Source organism: Paroedura picta, chromosome 2 (assembly GCF_049243985.1).
Source record: "Paroedura picta isolate Pp20150507F chromosome 2, Ppicta_v3.0, whole genome shotgun sequence".
NCBI lineage: Eukaryota > Metazoa > Chordata > Lepidosauria > Squamata > Gekkonidae > Paroedura > Paroedura picta.
Window position 1 is genome coordinate 147,174,252 of NC_135370.1, and position 24,715 is coordinate 147,198,966.

Below are 24,715 nucleotides of genomic sequence, written 5' to 3' on the forward strand. Positions count from 1 at the left end.
GAAAACGCCAGAGGGCTTCACCCCAAGGGTCAGACATGACCTAGTGCTTGCACAGGAGATACCTTTACTTTAACCTTTATCCTAAAGGAAGAGTCATTGTTCTGTCACTTTAGTCTTCCCAGCTTTAGGGTTCTGGGTATGATTCGCTAGCAGAGCAGTAAGCCATGCCCAAGACAGTAATATAATCACAGACTTAAGTGCTCTGTGCTTGGAACTTGATGTATTTTCCTTCAAATTCCTTTGTTTCTGTCAGCTATCAGTTTTCGGCTGGGTTTCTGAGAACACATGGAGCATGACTGACTTCTTAGGTGGAGGTAATTTCTCCACATTGAAAATGGAGCATCCATTCACAGAAGTATTCTGCACATTTTCCTTAGCTTTTCCCCTGACATTTCCCTTCCACATGTATTCCCCAGTGACTTCTCTTGCTGTGTTTATTTCATGCATGTACAATAAAACAAGGTAAAGGTATCCCCTGTGCAAGCACCAAGTCATGTCTGACCCTTGGGGTGACGCCCTCTAGCGTTTTCATGGCAGACTCAATACGGGGTGGTTTGCCAGTGCCTTCCCCAGTCATTACCGTTAACCCCCCAGCAAGCTGGGTACTCATTTTACCCACCTCGGAAGGATGGAAGGCTGAGTCAACCCTGAGCTGGCTGCTGGGATTGAACTCCCAGCCTCATGGGCAAAGCTTTCAGACTGCATGACTGCTGCCTTACCACTCTGTGCCACAAGAGGCTCTGGCATGTACAATAGTAAGTATCAATTAAAAAAGCAAAAACAAACTTCCAGAAACCCTCTGGTACAGCAAGAAAAAATATTGGGAAAATGGAAGCAGATGACAGGAGAACTGTACTGATGTGAGTGGGACTTCTTTAGGGCAGAAAAGTGGGTATTGTTCCTTCTAGACAGGGAGCAAATGTTCTTGGACTGCATTATTTGTGGAACAATTGGACTAAAAGAGGAAAAAAGCACACTGAGTACAGTAAACAGGTTGATTTACACCATGGTGTCATGTGGAAGTTCCAAAAAAGTGCTTCCATTAGCAAACCAAGGTAGGAAAACAAAACAAACAAACAAAACTCCTTGTGGAAAAAAAATGTTTCCATTTTTCGCTAATGAGAAGGATTACAAATCACCAGTAGATGTCACTGTTAGCATGTTCTAATGAGAAAGGAATAATAATTTGTAGTTTTTTCATATTTCTAAAATTGATACGTATATGGTTCTCAAGACTACTGTTTTTTCTGCAGTGTGGACATAACCATCTTGGTTAGCATTTTTATCTTTATCACTGGTTACTTCTTTTTGATACCTGGAGATCAAACATTACCAAAGTCAATCATAAGGATCAAGAGAATTTTGTGGATTTTAAAGCAGAAAAATAAATATATTATTTGAAATACATTATTAGCAAGTGTTATTATTGCAAAGTCATAATGCCCTGTTGATACTTGCCTTGGTTTGAATGGAGGTTTAACTCTGCATTCTATGCTGGGCAAGTAGGATAGAGCCATGCAACTCTCTTATGTAAAACAGGTTTGGGAAAGCATTCCTGCCAATACCTGACAGCCTGTCATAGCCAGATGGGAGTTGTATCTCAGTGTACTGGAATTATACAAATTGATCCTATGACCTCCGGTATAATAATATTTGATTTCCCAACAGTAGTATTGTATGGGAAGTATCATCATCAGCCTCTGCATCTGCTTCTGTGCAGACATAGTGGAGACAACCTCTCATAATTTAAGGTGACCAAATTGTCCCACTTTTGTCCCACTTATGTTGAAATTAATATATATATATATATATATATATATATATATATATATATATATATATATATATATATATATACATAGACCAAATTTTTAATCAAGAACCCCCCAGGTCAGTGGTGTCCCGCTTTACCAATGTTAAAATCTGGTCACTTTAATTTTGTTTCATTGTACACTATATGAAGCAGAAAGAAACAAACTGATAATGCCTGCCCATTCTCGCTTTAAGCCTTTGGATGATTTTACCTGAAATACACAGAGGGGAGCCTGCTAAAATATCGGATGACATGACAAAAGCAGTTTCAAATGTAGTTTCAAAATTTTGCTTCTTAGCATTAAGAAAATGGAAAGCTTTATTTAAACAAAATGGGTCATTGATGTTTTCATTTTTATCTGATGTATGTTAACAAAATAATCTAATGTACTTTGCTTTGTTTCTGACCATATTAATACATTTATTCATAATATTCTATTAGTGCTTGATTGCTTTTCATAAATCATCCATAATTTGAAATTATACCCAACAATAATTAGCTATGATGTAGTGCAGAATCGTTTTTTAAAAACTTCATAAAATAATATATCTCAGTGCAGATTACAAATTTCCCAGGACTTAATCAGATCATCTTATTTCAGAGTTTTTAATGAAGGAATTCCTGTATCAGATGCATCCCAGTGCCATCAGAAAGAAAAACATACTGTTTTACCTGTGCATTCACTGGAGAGTGTGGCTGAATGGCAAAGAAAAGCTGAGCATTATATTGAGAAACCACAATTAGAATTGTTGGGAGAGAAAGTAAGTCATTTTAATTTCCTATTTCTCATTATTTTTCTTTTGTGAAATTCTAATCTTTTGAAATATAACATATTATCTTTCTGGATCACTTTTGATGCATTTTCAGAAAAAAATGGGGGGAACCCCCCTGAATATCCCATTTTAGGACAAATGGTTTATTCTGGCCATTGAATTATTACAGCCATGATTCTATGAAAAATGTAGTCAATTATAATAGGTCTACCCAAATATATTTGGAATTGCCTTTTTTGGTACAGATAGTAGGTTGTGATTCTTAACCCCTTGGTGATTGATGTGGTATGACTATTGTCACTAGACGAGAAAATATTGAATTGTAAAAACCCAATACCTTTTAACGCAGGATTAAAAGAGATTGGATGGTTGATCTCCCTAGCAACATCATCCTTCCGCTAGCAGAAGTTGACCTTTCTAGAGTTATGATGTATTGGGCCTCATGCAGGAAACTGTGGAGGAAATAATGTAGTGAGAATGCTGAAGTGGTAGAATGGACTACACCACTTCCGACCGCAGATGGAAGATCATGAAGGTTCATATTTTGGAATACTCTTCTACGTTAAAAACACTTTGAAAAAAGAAAAGCGGGACAGCAAGGAATATGCTGTAGTGATAACGTTTCCCGTGCTGTGCCAGTTTTCAGTTTGCAAGGAATTGTTCTTGATCAAAATCAGTGATACATTCCGTTCTACCACCCTTAACATTCTGCCACTTCAATCTCTGATAGGTATAAATTGGACCTGAGTGATGTAATGCTCTTTGTTCTGACCTTGAATTCTGGGCTGTTTTGCCCCTCACTCCAAATTATGACTCCCCCTGCAAATGTTCCATGGAAGAGGCACTTGTTTTTATACCTTCTCACTGAACCCTGGATTCAGAGGGTTTTTAGGATTCTCACCCCTTCTTGCCATAGTCGTTGCATCATCTGCAGCCGTTTCTATTTTTCATTCCTTGTGGAATTAACTCTTTATAGGATTGCAGTTTCAACCCCTAATTATTGCTAACTCCTTAATCTTGAACATGTTATAGAAGAAGAAGATTTGGTTTTTATACCCTGCTTTTCACTGCCCGAAGGAGTCTCAAAGTGGCTTACAAGCCCTTTCCCTTCTTCTCCCCACAACAGACACCCTGTGAGGTAGGGTAAGGCTGAGAGAGCTCTGATAGGACTGCTCGGTCAGAAAGCACTATCAGAGCTGTGACAAGCCCAAGGTCACCCAGCTGGCTGCATGTGGAGGAACAGGGAACCAAACCCATCTTGCCAGATTAGAAGCCTCTGCTCTTAACCACGAGGTTAATTCTGTTTGCAGTTACTCCTAATCCAGTGTTGTAAATTCATAAGGGTGCTGGTAATTTGTCCTGATCCAAAGAATATAGATTTCTAGATGTAAATCAGTTTTATGTTGTTTAGAAGCCTGGGGAATTTTGGGGTGGGGATAGAACCTACATGTAGTAATTAACCATTTAAATTATAATGCATTGATTTTGGGGAACACTGCTTTTGGAGTCAGAGTAATGATAATCTCTTAGGCAGGAGGCATGCAAACTCTGTCCAGGTTTGTGCTTATATCACAATCGGTGGTTTCTAGTCTCTTTAGCCTATTGAGTCTACCTCACTCTACAATGCTTTGAGCTTCTCAGAACAAGGGCAGGGTAAAAATAGGATAACATTTGCTACAGTTCTACAAAGTTATTGAATGGAAATATAGCTAACTTTTCCAGAACATTGGTTAGTGACAGATCGTACTAAATAACTTTATTATTGATTTGAAGGTTAAACTTCACCCAGGGACGTTAAAAATGTTTTGGACACCAGCTCCACTAAAATTCTCTGCTCCTGCCTCTGTTATGAAGCAAACCTTATTCTCAAAGTATGAGGTAACATTTATTAACGTTTAATATAATATATTAAAATTGTAATTTGTACAGATATAGTGGCATCTGGCCCTCTCAATTCCTGGGAAATAGATGGGGAAGAAATGGAGGTAGTGACAGATGTTATTTTCCTGGGCTCCAAGATCACTGCAGATGGGGACTGCAGCAAAGAAATTAAAAGACACTTGCTCCTGGGGAGGAAAGCTATGGCAAATTTAGACAGCATCCTAAAAAGCAGAGACATCACCCTGGCAATGAAAGTGGACCCCTCCCACCATGATCCACCCCATCTCTGATCTTCATCTTGGAATATATTGAAGGTCCTTGATTCATGAACTGTTGGCCTTGTGGCATTCTCAGTAGTAGCCCCTGCCTTGGAACCAGCTGCCCAAAGAGGTGTGCGCTTTGCCGGACCTCCCTAGGCTCCAGAGGGTATGCAAGTCTGCTCTTCTTATTTCATATTTTAAAGATTATTTATTATACTTTTGTATTGCTTTTATTGGTGTATTTTCAATGCAGTTAGCTGCCCTGAGTCCCGTTTGGGGGAGGGGGAGCAGGATATGAATTTGATTAAGTAACATAATGTAGTGACTGGTTAATATTAACAGTAACAAAATTCAATTGCATTGTTTCAGAGCAATTTGATTAATGGGGTTATTTATGAAGACTTTTCCTTTGATCTCCGTGAGGAAGAAGAAACAGAATCAGAGGATGACTTTGACAATTTGCTATCTGTATGTATTGTGGTACCATAACTTTCAGTATACATTGTGATTGTCTTTTAATTCAGAACAAATTTTATTTTATTCAGAACTAAGGTCAATCATTATTTTATTTTTAATGATAGTTCATTAGCATTTGTACTGTAATTCCTTGGGGCCCATGTGGCTATTTGACTGTTGTTACTTATCATAATCATTTTACTGCACTGCCTAAAAGAATCTCAAGGCAATTTCAAATGTTAATGGAATGCAGTTACAATTCCATACACATTACCTTCTCGGTTTCCTAATTCCTTCCTTCCTGTTATTTTGCTAAAAATCCTAATCAGCCTTGGATTCCTTGAGGTAACCAATTCTGATGGTTGGACTTCCTTTTGCGGGAGCAGTTAATCTGGGAAAGCCGGGTATCTGGGAAAGCCATTGAGCTTTTTGTCTTTGTTCAAACACTGTTTCCAATTGAGCAATGAATCTGGAAGAAAAAATGAAAAACAAAACTGTATTGTACTCTTTGTCTTACCCATATTCATGCCTGTTTCAATGTTAAATACACAACACCAACATTCTTTAAGTCTCCTGAATGTAGCATTAACTTATTTTTCTCATTTTGAGATAATCATTGGTGAAGGGAGCATTGACTCTTGAAAGCTGATACCCTAGAAAGCTTGTTAGTCTTTAAAGCGGTACTAAAACCCCGGTCTTCACTGTATTAGGGTAAATTAACAGCCTTATTAACGATAAAATGATATTGTACTAAAAGTGGATCTAGATTTGTTTTGTTTTTATGTTGTAGAATATTTCAGTAGAGCGAAGATGTTACTCTTGCCCATCGTTTACGACAAGCACAACATTTGAGGTATTGTAATATCGTTTCTTCTGTCATTTCTGACTCAGTTTTATCCTCAGTGTGGAAAATAATTTCTCTTTGCATTTAAAAAAAACATAGAATTTATATTTTCATATTGTTTCATCCAAAGTTGATAATTAACTGTTAATTTTTAATAATTGCTGATTCATTGTGGGGCTAGTCCAGATATTTATTTATTAACAATGAACACATTACAAAGTTATGTATTTGGTTTGATGCTTATGTCAGATTCTCAGAGAATGACAGAGATTTATGCATATTTCTGCTTTTCTTCTTGACCACATCCCTCTCTTCCCTCATGTTTGTAATCCAGGAAGTAAAAAGAGGATATGTTTGAAAAAAATGTCAAGTTCAGGGTCATGAAGCTCTGTAAAAACGTTTGCACTGTAAAAACTGCACTGGTATAATACCTAGAGACTACAAAGCTAGACATACTGATTCAGAACATAGAGATAAGCAGTTCCTTTTTATTTGATATCCAGTTATACTTATCTGTTTATTTAATTTATTTATTATATTTATATACTGCCCTCCCCAAAAGCTTAGGGCGGTTTACAGGGAACAGGAAAAAGATAGAGATAACATATGGTAACAGGTGATACCAGTAATAACATTATAATAACAATAACAAAGTATATCAAGTATTTATATCTTTAAACCGCTCCTGCAGAGTGGTATAAATAAAAGACTAAGGGGTAAAGGCGAAGAGAAAGGGCGGTCTGAGTCCGTGGTAAAAACTTGGAGGGGCTAATCAGGAGCCACAAAGTGGCTCCTAATTGGCCCCTCCGAATGTCACTCCAGGGCCAAGCGGCCCTTCACGCTGGCTCCTTTCCCACCCATGAGCCATGGCCCCTGGGCAGGGAGGGCAGCCATGTGATGCCGGGGATGCGAGGCCTTTGCCGCAGCACGAAGACCGGGGCTGCCGCGTCCCCGACTCACCAGCCATGGTCTTCTCCCCACACCAAGCGCCGCCCACTGTGGGGGGGGGGCAGGGGAGCACGGCACGTCTGGCTGCGGGATTGCCAGGCCCTGGGAAGGCGAAGGCTTCGCTGGGGAGGGGGCCTAGCACCCATTTTATTTTTAAATAAAATGGGCTTTCCCCCTTGTTTATTTATAATTCTGGGGCTGTTGCCAGTCATTGACCCATTCATCTTTATCGATGGAGGCTCAAAATATGAGTGGCACAGCTGGTTCAAGGGTTTGGGGTAAACCGTACACAGGCAATATCTAAGGCAGTGGTCCCCAACCTTTTTGTCACTGGGGACCGGTTAATGCTTGACAATTTTACTGAGGCCTGGGGGGGGGGGATAGTCTTTTGCCGAGGAGTGTCACCACTGCCGCCAGAGCCCCTGTTCCACTTACTTTCCCGCTGGTGCCCCTGACATCCCACTGCCCGCTGGAGGGCGCTGCCAGCAGCAGCTGCGCAGTGCCACACCGAGGGGGAGCCCCAGCCATGGTGGCTGCTGGAGAGCACCAAAGGTGAGCCAGCGGCAGTGGCAGGGCAGCCCCCGGGGGAACCAGCTGGGGAGAAGGATGAGGAGAAGCCACGGCCCGGTTACCAACTGATCCACGGACCAGTACTGGTCCCAAGTCCGGGGGTTGGGGACCGCTGATCTAAAGGACCACCTATCTGAATATGTCCCCCGGAGAACCCTCCAAATGGCTACTGTTAGTCAGCTGGTGGTTCCAGGCCCAAAGAAGTATACTTGACTCAACCAGAGCCAGGACCTTTTTTACCTTGGCTCCAACATGGTGGAATGAACTCCCTGAGATCAGGGCCCTGACAGAACGTGAGCAGTTCTGCAGGGCCGTCAAGATGGAGCTCTTCCACCAAGCTTATGGTTGAGGCCAGTGGAATCAAACTATGATAACATCTTATTATGGCCTCCCTCTTTCCACCCCCACCCCTCCCTCCTTTTTATGGGGATAGCCATTTTAATCTTAATCCATTTAATATTAATCTAAATCATATTTTAAATATTTTACTAGACTTCTATATAGTTGGGCTAGATGGCCCTGGAGGTCCCTGCAAACTCTATGATTCTATGATGCAGGGTTGGATGACCCTAGAGATACCTTCCAACTCTATGATTCAATGATTCTATCAAAATTGTAATTTCTTGGTTTGTATATTGATTGTTTTTCTATTGCTGGTATGCTGCCCTATCCGGCCACACCCAGTGGCAGCTGGGCAGGAGGTACCTGGGCTGTAGAGCCTAGCCTGAGTCCACACCAGAGCAAGGTCAATGTCCAGTCCGGATTGCTACATACTGAAGCAAGCAGAGTTAGGGGCGAGGCGAAGAGTAATTGAGGGACAGCCAAGGTCAGAATCCAGATAAGCATATAATTGTCAAAGCCAGTCCAATTACCGGGAGCATAGTCGAGAGCCATATGCCAGAAGTCAGGGAAGCCAGTAGGGAGTCACAGGAGTTTGCAGAGCCAAAGGAATTCAAGCCGGATGGGAGGGTTTCTGCATAGATTGTATCCACGCTGAAACGCTGCTGCAGCCCTGCCTAAAAGCAGCCCTGCTAATGAGCTGAGTGATTCCAGCTGGGTCATCAATCACTCTCCTCCCAAACTGCATCAGCTGTGTCTGGTCTATGCTCACATCAAGCCAGCAGCCTTGTGCTTCTACATCATTCTGTTGCCATTGCTCGTCCCCTCCATCTCAAGCGCCCAATCTACTCATCCGGGCTGTCGTCTGACTTTGGCTGTGCTTGGACTGAGTCTGGGCACATGACCAGCTCCTTCCTTTCACTCCCTACTTGATCTGCATTGGGTTTGAAGGAATCTTCAGCCGACACTGGCTGCCCAGATGATGTATGTGAAACAGCTAGCTCTGGTTGCTGTGGCAACGCCTCAGAGGGCCGAGGAGGCGTCGATGGGGGCATGACAGCCAGTGTGGTTCACCACCTTGAGGCATCCAGTTGTGAGGGAACAGTAAATGAATGAATGAATTAATTAAATGCATGCTCAACTGTTTCAATTGTGTTCAGCTGCCAAAAGCATATATATTAATATAAGGGATACCTAAATATTTTCCTTGTAGCAAAACTGAGGCTAAAATGTTGAAATAGGTCAAGGTAAAGTTTCTTTAGTATTTAGGAAATTCAAAGGCATATGTGCTTGAACAAAATTTTGGTCATATTTCTCTACTGCTAGGTAACAGTGGACCTAGGCTCTACCAACTCAAAGGGCTGTGTCCCAGATGCTTAGTTTGTTTCTTTAATTTACCCAAACCCAAGATGTCAGATACCTGGGCCTATTCTGCACACAATAGATAATGCACTTTAGAAGTAGATTTTCCTGTTCCGCACAGGAAAATCCAGCTGCCAAAGCACATTGAAAGTGCATTATTCTATGTGTGCGGAATGGGCTCTGGAAGAGTAAACCCTTGCAGTTTGTTTTGAATGGCTTTCTCCCAGCCTGGATGAAAATTATCTAAAAGAAATAGAGAAGCTAATCCAAGAGGATTAAAGCTTAATTTAAACCAGAATTAAATGAAGCTTGAAGTAGCAATTGCATACTTTGTGATATCACCCCCAACTTTGTTCTGAGGAGGATGTTAGAAATGCAGCAAATATAAACCTAAGAAATTTAGAGTGAATTGCTTCCAGGAGATGGAAGTCTTTCTAGAGATTGATCTGAGCGTTACCATAAAGGTAGCCCATAATGGAAGGGTTCCTCACACAGAGACACCTTCATGCACAGAAGCCTATGATTGGATTCTGAGCAGATTGGTACACACAGAAGCCATCCTGGCAGAAACTGACTATGGAGTCTGTGAAGGTATCCCCTGTGTAAGCACTGGGTCATGTCTGACCCTTGGGGTGACGCCCTCTAGCGTTTTCATGGCAGACTCAATATGGGGTGGTTTGCCAGTGCCTTTCCAGTCATTACCGTTTACCCCCCAGCAAGCTGGGTACTCATTTTACTGACCTCAGAAGGATGGAAGGCTGAGTCAACCTTGAGCCAGTTGCTGGGATCGAACTCCCAAACTCATGGGCAGATAGCTTCAGACAGCATGTCGCTGCCTTACCACTCTGCACCACAAGAGGCTCTTATATGGAGTCTTTAGGGCCCCTTAACAAACCTAGGAAGCCTGGCCAGGTCTCCATCTTGCTTTGGCTTCACTAGATCATACAGGAGATGAGGTGTCAGCTTGTCATGAAAGACTTTACTAATGTGAGTGTATACTGATCCCTTTTTGCAAAAAAGGAATTTCAGAGTGGCAGAAGTCTGTCTTTAGGTGATTGCAATAACATGGTTTCTCTGGGCCCTCTATGAACCGGTCCACTGGAAGACTGCATCTAATTACTTAAAAGTCTTCATATGCTCTGTATTATGCCCATTAATTTGCTATGTTTAACATATCTCTTGCTAAAAATTAAGATTTTAGTCATGGCTGCTGCTCCTTACATTATATTGTACGGACCAACAGGGCTCATCTAAGACCTACAGAGTAAAATAAAATATCTATGTCCTGTATATATAATCATGCATGGATCAGTCTGTTTGCTAGTCTGGGCAGATGGAAGTCTGGGATAAGGTTTGTACCATTGAATTTAAATAGCAAAGGAGCCAGAATACAACTTTACTTTACATGTCTCTTAACAGAGACCCTGTTTATGTAGATGTCTAGATAGAAAAAACTTCATACAGCAAAGTACATTGGTATCTCTCTGTCTTGCAGTTAACATTGCATAAAAGATTAGGTAGTGAACCAGAATTATTGTTGCACAGAGACAAACCAGCTTTCAAGATTTCTGCAAATTTCAAAGCCACGATGGAAGAGTTGAAAGCTATGAAGAAACAGGATTCTTTCATACCAGTTAAGTTTCCATTGCCAGATGCCAAAGTTTCAGCAACCAAGGATGAGAAAAGCATGCAGCCAGAAAAATGTATTTCAGATCCTTATTCAAGTCCAGTAAAGGGACCAAGAGGAAGCACTGTGGCCAAAGAGGAATTAAAAGAGGAGTTAAAGGATAAGGCTTATCTTCTTGAAGAATCACGAAAAGCTGGGATTAAGTACATTGTTTTCCCAAAGAGTAAACAAAGAAAGAAGTCAGGAAAATATCTTTCCCCTGACCTTTTACAAGCCTTATATGTCAAACTGCAGGACTCTCCAAGGATCATTGAAAGGTTGTATTATTTATACTGTTTTTTACATGCACATAGAGTGGTACTCAGTTTGGTACACAGCTCACTTATTTTGCCTTTTCCCTACTGCAGCAAACTTCAGGTGCACCTGGGTATGGGAACCTCCACAGGGCATTTGCACAAAGAAGTGAGGATGCTGCCATGTGTTGTGAGGAACATTTGCAAAAGCTCCCAGCAAGGAGCTGTCTATTCAGCAAATCCATTTCCCAGACTAGAAATTAGGACCAGCTTTTCAATTTGGCAGAAGGGAGATGCGGACCAGGTGGCAGATTTTGGGATACAATAAGCAGCAGCAAATTGTCAGTTACTTAATTTATTATTATTACATTTTTGCCTTAATGGGGAATATCATTTTTTGTTACATGATTATAGTGATACTTGGGGCAAAGCCTGTTGTATCCAAGAATACAATGGGCGCTAGAGCTTGGCAGTGGGAAGAGGAAGGGGAGGAGTTGTCCAGTCTGTAAGGGCATGGGGTTGAATGTGTGTGATGTGTGGAAGGTTGTGGTGGCATGGTGGCAAATGAGGGCATGGGTGTGGAGATATGGATGTCAAGAACCTGTGGTGTGGAATGTTCGTTGAGTGTGGGAGAGGACTGACCTTTGGGAATTTTGGCACAGTGGTTACAGATGAGCTTTCCAGAGCCACGTCCTCAGATATATGAAGGGAAAATCAGACTGGAGACTCTTCTTAGTGTCAAGTGCTGACAAAACTCACAACAAAACTTCTATGGAAAGAAAGCTTTAATGGAAGCTAGATCTAGTCACTATAATGTTAGAAGTCAAATCTGCCCAACACAAGAATAACAAGCACTTATCAATACAATTCTCCCACCCAAAACTTGAGTGTTCCCATGGGAGGAGGTGCCCTCTCTCCCAGGTGCCATCCCAGGCTTCCTGCCAGAGGTGTTGAAATTCATGCGGCCTTGGTCAAGCAGGCGCCGCCGGCTAGCTGACATTTAGGGGAAGATTACATGGCAACCAATTCCTCCCAGTTCTGTGTCATTTCCCTTCTTGTGTGAATTAGGCCACATTCACCGAAATGACCCTCTGCCCTAATACACATGGGGTAGTCACATTACACTGGGGTCCACCCTGTTCCTACTGTCTCCCATGTTTTCACTGTGTCTCCAGACATTTACTTGTTCTCTATTTACAGTTTCAGGCTGTAAATATTTATTTAGATCTCCCTGCACTTTCCAGACTCACAGGACTGATGTTGGTCTGCCTGTCTGCACCCCAGAATACAAACAGTTGCTGGTAAGGGCTGGCCATAACCCATAGGCCAGGAGGGACACTCCTGCACCACTCCCTACCAACTGCAGGCAAAAATGGCTCATTTGAAGGCTGGATTCTGAGGCATTGTATGATTTTGAAGTCCCACCTCCAAACCTCCAGGAATATTTCCAACCCAGGGGTAGCCAACCTACAGGTGTGGCCTGGAGAGCTCCTGGAATTGCAGCTCACCTGCAGAGTATAAAGATCAGCTCCCCAGGCAGAAAGGGCTACTTTGGACAGGGTTGTGGTAGAGAAGAAACATTTAAGGCTTCCCACACAGGTTGTTGTTGAATTGAAAGACTTGAGGCCTACTGCACAGGGTTGTTGTGCAGATGAAACAGGAGACAAAAGAGCCAGTTTCCTCTGCAGAATAACGCTGTGCAGTGGCCTCAAATCTGCAGAGAGTTGCAAAGAAGAAAGACACATGGCTTAGCTGTGTCTAACCTCCGGGCAGAGCAGTATTTTAAGTGAGAAGGGGCTTTTCTGTGGCCTCCCTGTCAGGCAACTGTTTGGCAGAAGGGGAAAGTCCCCTCCTCAAAAGGAAGGCCCTCAGGCTCCCTTGCGTTGATCTTGGAAAGACCTCCCTCCCCTCAGTCAGGGGCTGTCAGAGGCTCCTTCGCAGCAGGCTTGAAGGGGGGGGAGCACTCTGCAGCCTCCTTCCAGCTCTGTCAGGGTTCTGAGGCAATTTACAGTTGGACATGACAGTTAGGACAGCCTTGGGGTGAAAAGGGCTGGCGCAGCCTGTCCAAACCTCTGTTCTCACCCCCCTTGGCAGCCCTTCTGACCTCCTCTCCCTTTGGTGGTCAGGAGCAGACTGGCAGCCAGACTGGGCTGGGTGAATGGAATTTTGGTCTGTCCTGGTGAGGGGCCAACAGGAAGGCACTTTGTGCACCTCCCCATTGGCTGCTTGGCCCTGGATGGACACTCCTCCCCAGGTGGCCTTACCCTTTTATTTAATAGGAGCGGTTAAAGATGATTGGGCCCTCTGAGATTTTATCCTGGACAGGGCCCGCCCTAACTTCTCCCCAGGTGGCCTTACCCTTTTATTTAATAGGAGCAGTTAAAGATGTGGGGGAGAGGACTGATCTTTAAAAGAAACTTTCTGAGTTGAATGAAGAGAGGGGATATGAGGTAAAGGTTAAGATGAACATTGGTACTCACATGGGGTAGTATTTTGAATGCTCGAGTCATGGAGCACAGCATCCATTTTGGGGATTCAGAAGAGGAAAAGTAGCAGCTGTAATCAACTTTTGAATGTGAAATGACAAAGAAATGAAAATTTTAGCAGTACACTTTGTTTTGAACAATTTTGGAGTGGTGGTAGTCTTTCCTACAATGGCTGAGACATTTTAATATGTCCGTCAATTACCTTGTCCCCTTTACAGCTTTAGCACCTGTTTTTAGAAGCCTGTTTCATCTCTTCTTTCAGCACATGCATGATAGCAATGCAGTGTTCATCTCATCCAATACAAACTACTCATACTTGGAGCACAAGTTCTAGAATGTACAGAGCAAACAGGCTGCATGAGTATATTGGAGGTGGTATAGTCTTCCTGTTCCTGCTAATGGCAGGCAGCACATCTAGTGGATATGCTTAATGAAGAAGAGGGAAAGTAGGTTGCTGGAAATCATGAGCAACTTGTATTTTCATAGACACTGGATAGTTCTCTTAACTTCCTAGTATGTTATCTTGGCTCTCTGGATTTGCTGCCTTGGGCTTCAAGATGTTTTTAGCCCTATCATCAAGGAATTATTGCTGTGCACTGGTTTGGATATTGGTTGTGTGTTCTGCAAAATGGTACAGATTTTGTAAAGTTAAAAAGTTGTTGTAAAATAGTGTGTAGAAAGCAAGTCAGTGAATGTATTCCTCTGGCAGGAACTTTTATTCATCTAGTACTCTTTCCAAGTGGGATTGAGGTAGTTTCCAGGAAAAATCACAGCACATAATATAAAATAAACACAGCAACTTAAAAAAAGTTAAAATAGTAGCATTGAAAATTACTAAAACTAACTACAAAAGATTAAAAGTTTTCAAACTCCAAACATGCAACTTTCACCTCCAGGTTGGATTACTACAACTCACTCATTGCAGGCCTGCCCTTGTTCTTGATCCGGAGAGTGCAACTAGTCCAAAATGCAGTGCTGAGAGTTCTCACTAGAACACCATGGAGAACCCATATGCAGCCTGTTCTCATCCAGCTGTATTGGCTCTTGGTTGAATTCTGGATCAATCAAGGTTTTGGTTTTAACCTTCAAGGCCATCTGCAGCCTGGGCCCCATAAACATGAGGGACCACCTGGCTGACTATATCTCCCCGTAGAGCTTTCATTCTACTAATTCAAACTGGCTAGTGATCCCCGGCCCTTGAGATATACATTTTGTTTCAGCCAGGGCCTTTTTAGTCCTGGCCCCAATCTGGTGGAATGAGCTCCTGGAGGAATTGCAGGCCCTTCAGGAGCTTTTTGCAGTTCCAAAGGGCTTGCAGAATGGAGCTCTTACACCAGGCATTTAGTTGGGGCCAATTAATTATAGAACATCCCCGAACTGGCTCCCTCCTATAAGAGCCAAAGAAATCCTCTCCCTGGAAAGAATGAAGTATTTACAACCAATCCGAGACCAGTAGTTATAGATTCCTAGGTATTTTATCAACACCTTATATTTTTAAATTTTTAATTGCTTGTATTAATTGATAATGTTTTATGGTAAACTTATATGTGATTGAGGGCAAAAGAAGTAGGGGACGACAGAGAATGAGGTGGCTGGATGGAGTCACTAAAGCAGTTGGTGCAAGCTTAAATAGACTCCGGGGTATGATAGAGCAGTGGTCCCCAACCCCCGGTCCGGGGACCGGTACTAGTCCATGGATCAGTTGGTAGTGGGCTGCGGTTCCTCCTCGTCTTCCTCCCCAGCTGCTGCCTCGGTGGCTGCCCTGCCACTCTGCCACCGGCTCAACTTTAGTGCACTCCAGTGGCCACCATGGCTGGCCCTCCCCTCGGCATGGCACTGTGCAGCTGCTGCTGGTAGCACCCCCCAATGGCCGGCGGGAAGTCAGGGGCGCCGGCAGGAAAGCAAGTGGAGCAGGGGCTCAGGCGGTGGTGATGTCCCTCGGCAAAAGACTACCTCCCCCCCGTGCCTCAGTAAAATTGTCAAGCCTTGACCGGTCCCTGGTGATAAAAAGGTTGGGGGGGGACCACTGTGATAGAGGACAGGAAGGCCTGGGGGACAATGGTCCATGGGGTCGCGATGGGTCGGACACGACTTCGCAACTAATAACAAGAACAAACTTATATGTTGTAAACTGCCCCGAGCTTGAATTTTGGAGGGGCAGTCATGCAAATTTAAATGTAAAATAAAATATAATATCTACTGTTCCATAATATTATACATAGAAAACATTGCACATTGGAGGGTATTCTTGTTTGGGGAATACATATTCCTATGATGTTCCTGTGGATGTTGAGTTCTTTAGTTCTTCTAGGGAGGCCAGTAGGTGGGTAGCGAGGATGTTATCTTCCTGTCTTCAACCATAGGCCTGGCGGAATAGCTTTGTCTTACAGGCCCTATGGAACTGATTGAGTTTACACAGGGCCCTGATCTCAGCCAGTAAAGCATTCTACTTTGCCCTAGTTGAGATTAATCTCACTTACCTGGGGCTAGAGATCTGGAGCAAATTTTAGTCCATAGCACTCTTTGTGGGTCATAGTGGGAGAGGCAGTCCTGATGGTTACTGTCATTTAACAGTAAGAGAATCTGTCCTCTTACACCATGACTGCTAAGTTTACTTAAGAGTCTTTGGTGACATAACATGTAAACAGTATTTTGACAGTTCAAGTATATAATGTCTACCAGATCACTGTTGCCTACATGCTTGTTCAGTTTCTCAAAGAACTCCGAAAGGTTGATGAGGCAGGACCTCCCTTTGCAGAAAACATGCTGATTTCCTCTCAGCATGTTTTGTAGTGGCCAAGTTTGCTGAATATGCTGAATTATTCAGGATGGTGAAAACTGACTGTGAAAAGCTCCAAAAGGACTTCTACAAACTGGGTGAGTGGGCCACAAAGTGGTAGATAAAGGTGATAAGTGTAAGCTGATGCACGTTGGGCACAAGGCCATGCACAACGGCATTTTTTGTGGGGGTTAACATTCCACCAAATTAAATTTTAAAAATACTCATTGAATCAATGAAAACCTATTAACAGTGTTATGAGATATAAAAATAATAGAGTTTAAACATTCAAGAAAAAGTGAGAAAGAACTGATTAAGAAGTTGAATGAAGGTTCTGGAATGTATTGTAAACTCCCCGCCCTCATTTAAAAATAATCTGCATGGGCCCGTTAGGACTAATCCCCCCCCCCCCCAAACTTCAAGTATAGATTAATAGGATCTGAATTGTGTGAGAGGGAAAAAGATCTTGGAGTTATAGGGGATAGCTCAATAAAAGTGTCACCCCAGTGTGCTGCAGTATTGAAAATGGCTACATTAGGGGAAGGCCTCTGCCTCTATGCTCTGTTCTTGGGAGTCCAGGGAAGCTGGCTAGCTGTTGCTTGAGTCTTGGTCAGGCTTTTTCAACCAAGGTTTTGTGAAACCCTAGGGTTTCTCGAACAAGTGGGAGTTAATTAATTTGTGTATGTATGTATGTATGTATGTATGTATGTATGTATGTATGTATGTATGTATGTATGTATGTATGTATGTATGTATGTATGTATGTATATTTGTTAAATACTTATTGGGTGATATGACCATATATGGTCATGTCAATTCCCCTCCCAAAATGGCCAGTAGTGGTCATGTAGGGGGTGGGAAGGGGCCCAGGTGGGTGTGTACACAGCTATGCTTTCCAACCATATTCTGCGTGATTTTGCCTCTTCTGGGATTGCTCGAAGCCTGTAGAATGTTTCAGAGGTTTCTCAACAGTAAAAAAGTTAAGAAAGGCTGGTCTAGGTGCTGGACTAGATTGACCATTGGTCTGATCTGACAGGGCTCTAATGTTATTGTGTCAGAACACAAATTGTGACTACTTGTATAATTTTGTTTTTTGTTATTTTCCTTGATTTAGGACTACATCTCTTGGAAAACTTTCTTCACACAATAAATATGTCATAAAGGTATCTCGATCGGTTAAATATTATCGGAGTCCCAGTCTTCCTTGTGTTTTAAATTTTGAAACATTTTCAGAAAAGAACGGTGGAATCCCAGAACACCTTAATGATTATGCGTGGGTCAAAGAAATCTGGAATAAATGGTTTGACAGTGTTTACCCTCCCAGTTGTGAATCTGCAGAAAGTAAAGCAGCATCTGCCAAAAAGGCTGCTGAAGAAAAACGCAAAGAAGTGGGGAAAGTATTAAGTGATTCAGTCATTATGGAAGGGGAAGCAAGCCAATGTGATGAGTTTCAGTCTGAAATTGATAGGCTGACTAAACGGATTAATGAAGGATGTGCTCCTGCATATAACTATTGTAGACGTGGAGCACTACACAGGAAAATGGGCAAACTGAAGACAGCTATGGATGACCTGGAAAAGGTTTGTTTAAAACAAATATTAATGTTACCTTACTTTTAATCTTTCACTTCTTACAAATATTTCTTTGTAAATAACTTTGCACTTCCAGATTTAGCAAGTAATAAAGCTGTAATAAAAATGTAGTTGGGAAGTTCATGAGCTATAGAAATAGTAGAGTACAAGTGGAGGTACCCATGAGAATTCATGGAGAAAAGTTGTTGTTGCTGTTGCTGTTGTTGTTATTGTTGTTGATTACACTTGTTTCCCACCACTCCCGGCAAGCCAGCTCGTTGTGGGTTACACAAACCCCACAGACAATAAAACCCCAATTAAAATTAACATTAACAGTTGATCCTCCTCTCCACGCTATCTTTGCCTTCCCTTCTGTTCACAGCCTCTTTAGCTTTTCCCTACTCTTCTTTCTCACCTTCTCACCTACTTATCTTCCTTAGTTCTCCCCCATTTGCCACTTTACTTTTAGTCCCTCCATCCTATTTTTCTTTCCTACCTCCCTCTTTCCCCAGGTTTCCTCCTTTTCTTCCCATCCTGACTGCCCACTTCCCCTCCTCAAGTTTCAAAGTAAAAATGTAGCAGCCGTTTTGATTTCCCATGGGCAACCACCAATGATATTAGTGATGTTGTTGGCCAATGACTGCCAAGTCACTGAAATAACAGTACTTTACATTTTTTTAAAAGTTAATCCCTTTTAAAATTTAAGATCTTTCAAGACTACATTGAGATGTAAAAGCAATATTCATGCAAATTACTTACATGCTAATTTGTTTTATTATCATCACAGGCAATAAGTTTAGAACCAATGTTGGTTAATGCTTATTGGCACAGGCATTTGCTTTTCCTTTATCAAAACAAAACTCGCCAAGCATTAGAAGATCTGAGTTTTATAATTAAAAACAACAAAAATCATGCAGGCAAGTATCCCAATTAAAAATTTGTATTTCAGAAACTCCTGGTTTGTGTTCTCCGTATCAGAATAGCACAATATACAGAAAGCTTCTGTTTAAATGAATGTATGATCATCCAAATGTTTCAATGTAGCAAATTCCATCTAATTCTTTTTCTCTTTGTATTTCATTTGTGTAGATGCATATCTGTCAAGAGCTGAAATTTACAAAAAACAGGGAGATAATTCATTAGCAGTTATAAATTATACTCTTGCAATGAGATGCAGGCCTACAGATGATGAAATATATTACAAGAGAGCTGAGATCTTTGAGGAAGAAGGTGATACTGCAAGGGCTATAGATGATTATTCCAAAGTAAGTGTGTCAAATCAGCCTATTCAGTAGGGGCGATGATGACATTGTCTGAATGTGAAGAGTACATGGAATGAGGCACGTGGGTAAAATTATCAGGGTGTGTGAGATTAGATGAAAAAGGAAAGTGCATGGGTGCAGGTAGTTGTGTCATTAGCATTCCCAGAGGAATGTAAAGGAGGGTATGAGCTTTCCCCTGGAAACATTGGCCTATTATACAGAAACAACTTATTGCAGATTTTCTGAGCCTTTAATCTTGATTTCAGATTCTGTGCTTGCTTTGTGCACCATTCCTTTTCCTTCCATGTATTTATTCTGCAGCAATAATTTTAAAAAATGCATTTTTCTAAATCAAAATGGAATGTGATATATGTGTGGAGTGTGTCCAAAGTTTTTTTTTAAAATTATGCATTACCCTAACGCAGTTGTGCAGAAGTGTCCTGCCAGCACCTCCCATTTAAATCCTCATGGGTCAGGTTTTACGCATGTATTTTAGTGTTAATTCTTTGAATAAAAGGGAACAGAAAGGAATGAATGCAAATAGGGAAAACCTGATGTTGAAATTGGTAAGAGATTTTTAAAACTGGCATTCAGCTGCAAAGCCCAATTTTCCATATTGCTAGGCACTAAGGGTTTCTCTACTGTGTTATCATCCACTATGAAAAAATGGGTTAGAGTCACATGAATCTTATGCCACTAAATTGAAAAAAAAGGGGGGGGGGTATTTTTGCCGGTGCCCTATAGCAGCAACACAGAAACACTAATTTCCTGCCATTCCTTGCAAATTTGCATGGTTTTCTCTTTGACCCTGCACACTGGTCATGATCTTGGCAGTTTTTAAAAGTTTTGGCAGTTTTTTAAAGCCTGCCCTGTGTGGATCGTACTTTTCCTCCAAATAAATCAGTCCCCAGTGATTCTTAAGTTTGATGGCTCACAGCCACCATTTTATTTTTTATGTTAGGCTTCCAGATAGTGTCAAAATGGTTCCCCCCATCAATGCAGAGCAACAAAACGCAATGGACATGAACAGTGAAAGTGAGGGGAAACCTTGGTGCATAATAAGCCATTGAGTGATTAGACAAGGAACAAACTGATTGAAGAAAAGACTCACAGAAATCTGAGGTGTAAACACGCAAAGAGGATTGTGCTTGAGAGGTTATTGGTGATTTGGGTAAGATTAGTTACAAAGAAATGAAGAGGGGGAAAACCATATTGGAGAGGTTTAAGAGATGAGTTGGATGATAGAAAATAAAGTTAATGAGAACAGGCAGTATCCTATAGGAGGGAGGGAGAGGAAAACTGAGCCAATGTATTACTTTCTGAATATGGCATAAAAGAATTGTTCATTTGAATGCAATAGGGAAAGAAGCAGAGGAGTAAGCTAAGTGGAGAGAATAGTGCAGGATATGGTGATCAGGTGACAAGGTAACCAGCTCATCAAGGGCCAAGGGAGGCAAGGGTGGAAGGAAGTATAAGAAGCAGGAAAGGAAGAAAGTTCAGAACACTTAGGTTCAGTTTTATCATGAAAGAAAGAAGCAGTCTTGAGTGGATTGCTGTGGAGGGGAGCCCAAGCAGGGCAAGAGACTCAGGGTCAAAAAGATGCTGAGGATTCCTAGACTTTGTCGGTGTCAAAAAGATTAGCATTGTTAATTTAATCAGTTATATGGCTGACAAGAGGAAGAGGATGAATTTATAGACAAAATTAGCCAACTATTTTTTTCTTTCAGGGGAATTCAGTTACATGAGAGCACAGAGAAAACAAGTAAAGGGCTGTGGATGAGAAGAATATATTAATTTGGCCACTGATTTCCCTTTCATTAGTGCTGTTTAAATTGTAAAGAGGAGCAAATGCACCAAGCCGCTTAAAAATTGTTATGAAGAAGAACAACTTTATATATAGAGAGAATGGTTCTCAGCTGTCTAACTTCTGTTGCTCTGCATTCATTCTGTCTGTTTGGAGGCAAACAAGGAGGAAGTGTGCTCAAAGGAGCAGGAAGTCCCCAGTTGAGCTAATCAGGGCATAGGAGATTATTTGAAAAAAACATCAGGAAGTTCCTAATCTAAATATGCTAGCTACATACCTCCTCTGATGTCCCCTATAGCAGTGGTCCCCAACCCCCGGGCCATGGCCCAGTGCTGGGCCGCAGAGGCCTTGGCGCCGGGCCGCGGCTCCCTCTTCCCGCCCCCCACAGCGAGAAGCTCACCAGGCCATGAGCAAATTGGTCGCCGAAGCAGCCAATTCGCTTGCAGCCCAGCAAGCTTCTGGCTTTGGGAGGGGGCGGGAAGAGAAGCTTGCCGGTCCGCAAGCTAATCGGCTGCTTCGGCGGCCAATTTCCTTGCAGCCTGGAGGGGTGGGGAGAGGGAGCCGCGGCCACCGGCATGCCGGCAACGCAAACACACATGCGCGGATGTGTGTTTGCACCAGGGCTTCCGCGCGTGTGCGGGGCCCCGGGTTGCCCTCTCCCCGCACCCCGGCGCAGCGGTCCGCAGCCTGACAAAGGTTGTGGACCGCTATCCTATAGGATATTTTCCATATGCCTTTGAATCATGCACACTACAAATCTTACATATTCCAATACGGAGAAGCTTGCACAACAATGAAATATTACTGAGTGGGGAGAAAACTCCTCCCTTTCCAAAGCAGTTTGTGATTTGTTTAAAGAAAAGATACATTGTGCATATTCATGTCATCAAGGATATCTAAAATAGCTCTTGGAATGAGAGCATTCGCTTTAGCTATCCACCTAGCATGAAAGTGCCATTTTCAAGCAGCTAACATGGCCCTTAATATATAGATGTGGGTTGGAATGTAAGTTAGATTCTCAAGTGCTGAATGAGTACCTGAACATATGAGACTCTGCTCAAAAAAAATATGGATACAGGTTTATATTGGTAGCTAGCTGAGAGAAATATTTTCGCCTTAGATACAGCATGAATAAACATGGCAAGAAGAAATAGTAATTGGTAGCATGATTTGACCAGCTCAACATTTATTGGTGAAATGGAAGAGGGTTAAGGGCCCACAGACTATTTCATGTAGCAGAATGGAAAATAAAATAAAGTCTCACTTTTGTGATGTTTTAACTATATAAATGAAGCTGATATATTTAATTACTTCAGATAGTTAATGGACTGTTTAAAAACTTAAATACAGATTGGTTTCAAGACATGATTTATTTTAAATGGTATTGTTCTTTTACATAATTCTTACAAATACAAATATAACATAACTGTTTCTGTACTTTATTTTCAATATAGAGCATTTACTATAACCCTCGAAGAACAGATGCACTTATGAAGCATGGATTATATTACTTTAACAAATCAAATTGGTCGATTGCCATTAATAATTTTACAGATGTGATTAAAATAAATCCAGATAATGCAGAGGCAAGGTAAAAATACATTATATTAGAATTGAAGCAATTGTCATTCAAAAATTATATTAAATAATTAAGTAGTAATATTGCTTTTAACAGTGTCATAAAGACTATAGAGAATGAGAAAAAGGTCTTTGTCCTCTAGTGAGTGGGTATAAATATTTTTTCTAAATTAAAAATGTATTTATTTTTCAGCCAAAGGTTGCCATGGTGGCTAACAAAAACAAAGTACTGTTACAAAGTTCTAGTGAATAATATCATCAATATATATAAATAATAATTCAGTAGGGAAAAATGCCCTAAATTAAGAAGTTTGTTTTATATTCTACTTTTCACTGCCTGAAGGAGTCTTAAAGTGACTTACAAACACTTTCTTTTCCCCTCCCCACCTGTGAGGCAGGCGGGGCTAAGAGAGTTCTGAGAAAAACTGTGAGAACTGCTTCTCACAGGACTGTGACTAGTTTAAGGTCACCCAGCTGGTTGTATGTGGAGGAGTAGGGAATCAAACCCAGCTCATCAACTGGAAGCTGCTACTCTTAACCACTGGCTCTAAATCCAGAGAAGCGTGAGGAAGGAAAAGAAAATTATCCATAAAGAACTCAAAGCAAACTTGCATACAAAAAGACGAAATGTGAGCCCAGTGGCACTTTAAGACTTTTGAAGTATATTAATTAGGGTATAAGATTTTGTGTGCATGTATACCAGATACATGTGTCCATGTATACCAAATACCAGATACCAATCTGAAGAAGTGTCTGAAAAAATGTGCATGCACATTAAAGCTTATACCCAAAATATAATTTTGTTGGTCTTAAAGGTACCATTCGACTCAAATTTTGTTCTGCTGTTTCAGACCAAGATGGCTACTCACCTGAATCTATACATACAACAAAATAAATCCAAAGTCTGGGTGAATAAAAAATGCTTTAACCTAATGTTTAAATTTTGGAAGGCTAGGTCCAAGTAGATTTCTGTGGGTTTTTTACATTTGCGTAATAAAATGTGTTGCATAAATATAAGATGGTGGATACTTGGCTTAATAGTAGTACATGTACAAGGGATTTATTATTATTATTATTATTATTATTAGATTTATTTCCCGCCTCTCCCGACAGGATCAAGGCGAGTCACAACAACTAATCCCATTAAAATTCCCATTAAAACATCCATCTACTAACATGACGGCTAAAAATCCCATCCCTCCCCCAATTATCAAAGAGGTGAAGAGGAAAGGATAGGGGAGTAGCGTACACTCCAGGAGTTCTGGTGGAGAATAATGTGAGCCAGAATTTAGGAGTTCTGGTGGAGAATAATGTGAGCCAACTGTGCATATGGCAGCTAAGAAGGCTAATATGAAGAAGAGTTGGTTCTTATATGCCGCTTTTCTCTACCTGAAAGAGGCTCAAACTGGCTTACAGTCGTCTTCCCTTTCCTTTCCACACAACAGACACCTTGTGAGGTGGGTGAGGCTGAGAGAAACCTGATATCACTGCTCGGTCAGAACAGCTTTATCAGTGCCATGGTGAGCCCAAGGTCTCCCAGCTGGCTGCATGTGGGGGAGTGCAGAATTGAACCTGGCTTGCCAGATTAGAAGTCTGCAGTCCTAACCAGTACATCAACCTAGCTCTCATATCTTAATATGACATTAAATTGCATTACTAGGACCATAGAATCTAGACGAAGGGAAGTTTAATGCCTCTCTATTCCACATTGGTTAGACCTCATTTGGAATATTGTGTCCAGTTCTGGGCACCGCAATTCAAGAAGGATATTGACAAGTTCAAATGTGTTCAGTGAAGGGTGACTAGGATGGTTGAGGGATTGGAATCCCTGCCCTATGAGGCAAGACTGAAAGAGTTGGGTATGTGTACCCTGGAAAAGAGGAAGACAACTGGTGATATGATGTTGTTGTTGTTAGGTGTGAAGTCATATCCGACCCATCGCAACCCCATGGGCAATGATCCTCCAGGCCTTTCTGTCCTCTACCATTCCCCGGAGTCCATTTAAGTTCGCATCGACTGATATGATAGCTATGTTTAATTACATAAAAGGTAGACATGTTGAAGAGGGA

At 41.7% G+C, this 24,715-nt stretch overlaps 1 protein-coding gene across 4 annotated transcripts in view; it reads left to right on the forward strand.

The window, feature by feature from the left end:
• The window catches only part of TTC6 (tetratricopeptide repeat domain 6), a 95,905-nt gene that overhangs the window by 23,100 nt on the left and 48,090 nt on the right, over window positions 1–24,715 (forward strand). For all 4 annotated transcript variants that reach the window (XM_077323156.1, XM_077323158.1, XM_077323159.1 and 1 more), the window contains exons 10-18: window positions 2,415–2,574; window positions 4,360–4,464; window positions 5,097–5,195; window positions 5,974–6,036; window positions 10,742–11,190; window positions 17,546–18,011; window positions 18,790–18,919; window positions 19,092–19,267; window positions 22,523–22,659. In XM_077323156.1, coding sequence (XP_077179271.1) covers window positions 2,415–2,574; window positions 4,360–4,464; window positions 5,097–5,195; window positions 5,974–6,036; window positions 10,742–11,190; window positions 17,546–18,011; window positions 18,790–18,919; window positions 19,092–19,267; window positions 22,523–22,659 — 1,785 coding nt within the window. The remainder of the gene's footprint in view (window positions 1–2,414; window positions 2,575–4,359; window positions 4,465–5,096; window positions 5,196–5,973; window positions 6,037–10,741; window positions 11,191–17,545; window positions 18,012–18,789; window positions 18,920–19,091; window positions 19,268–22,522; window positions 22,660–24,715) is intronic.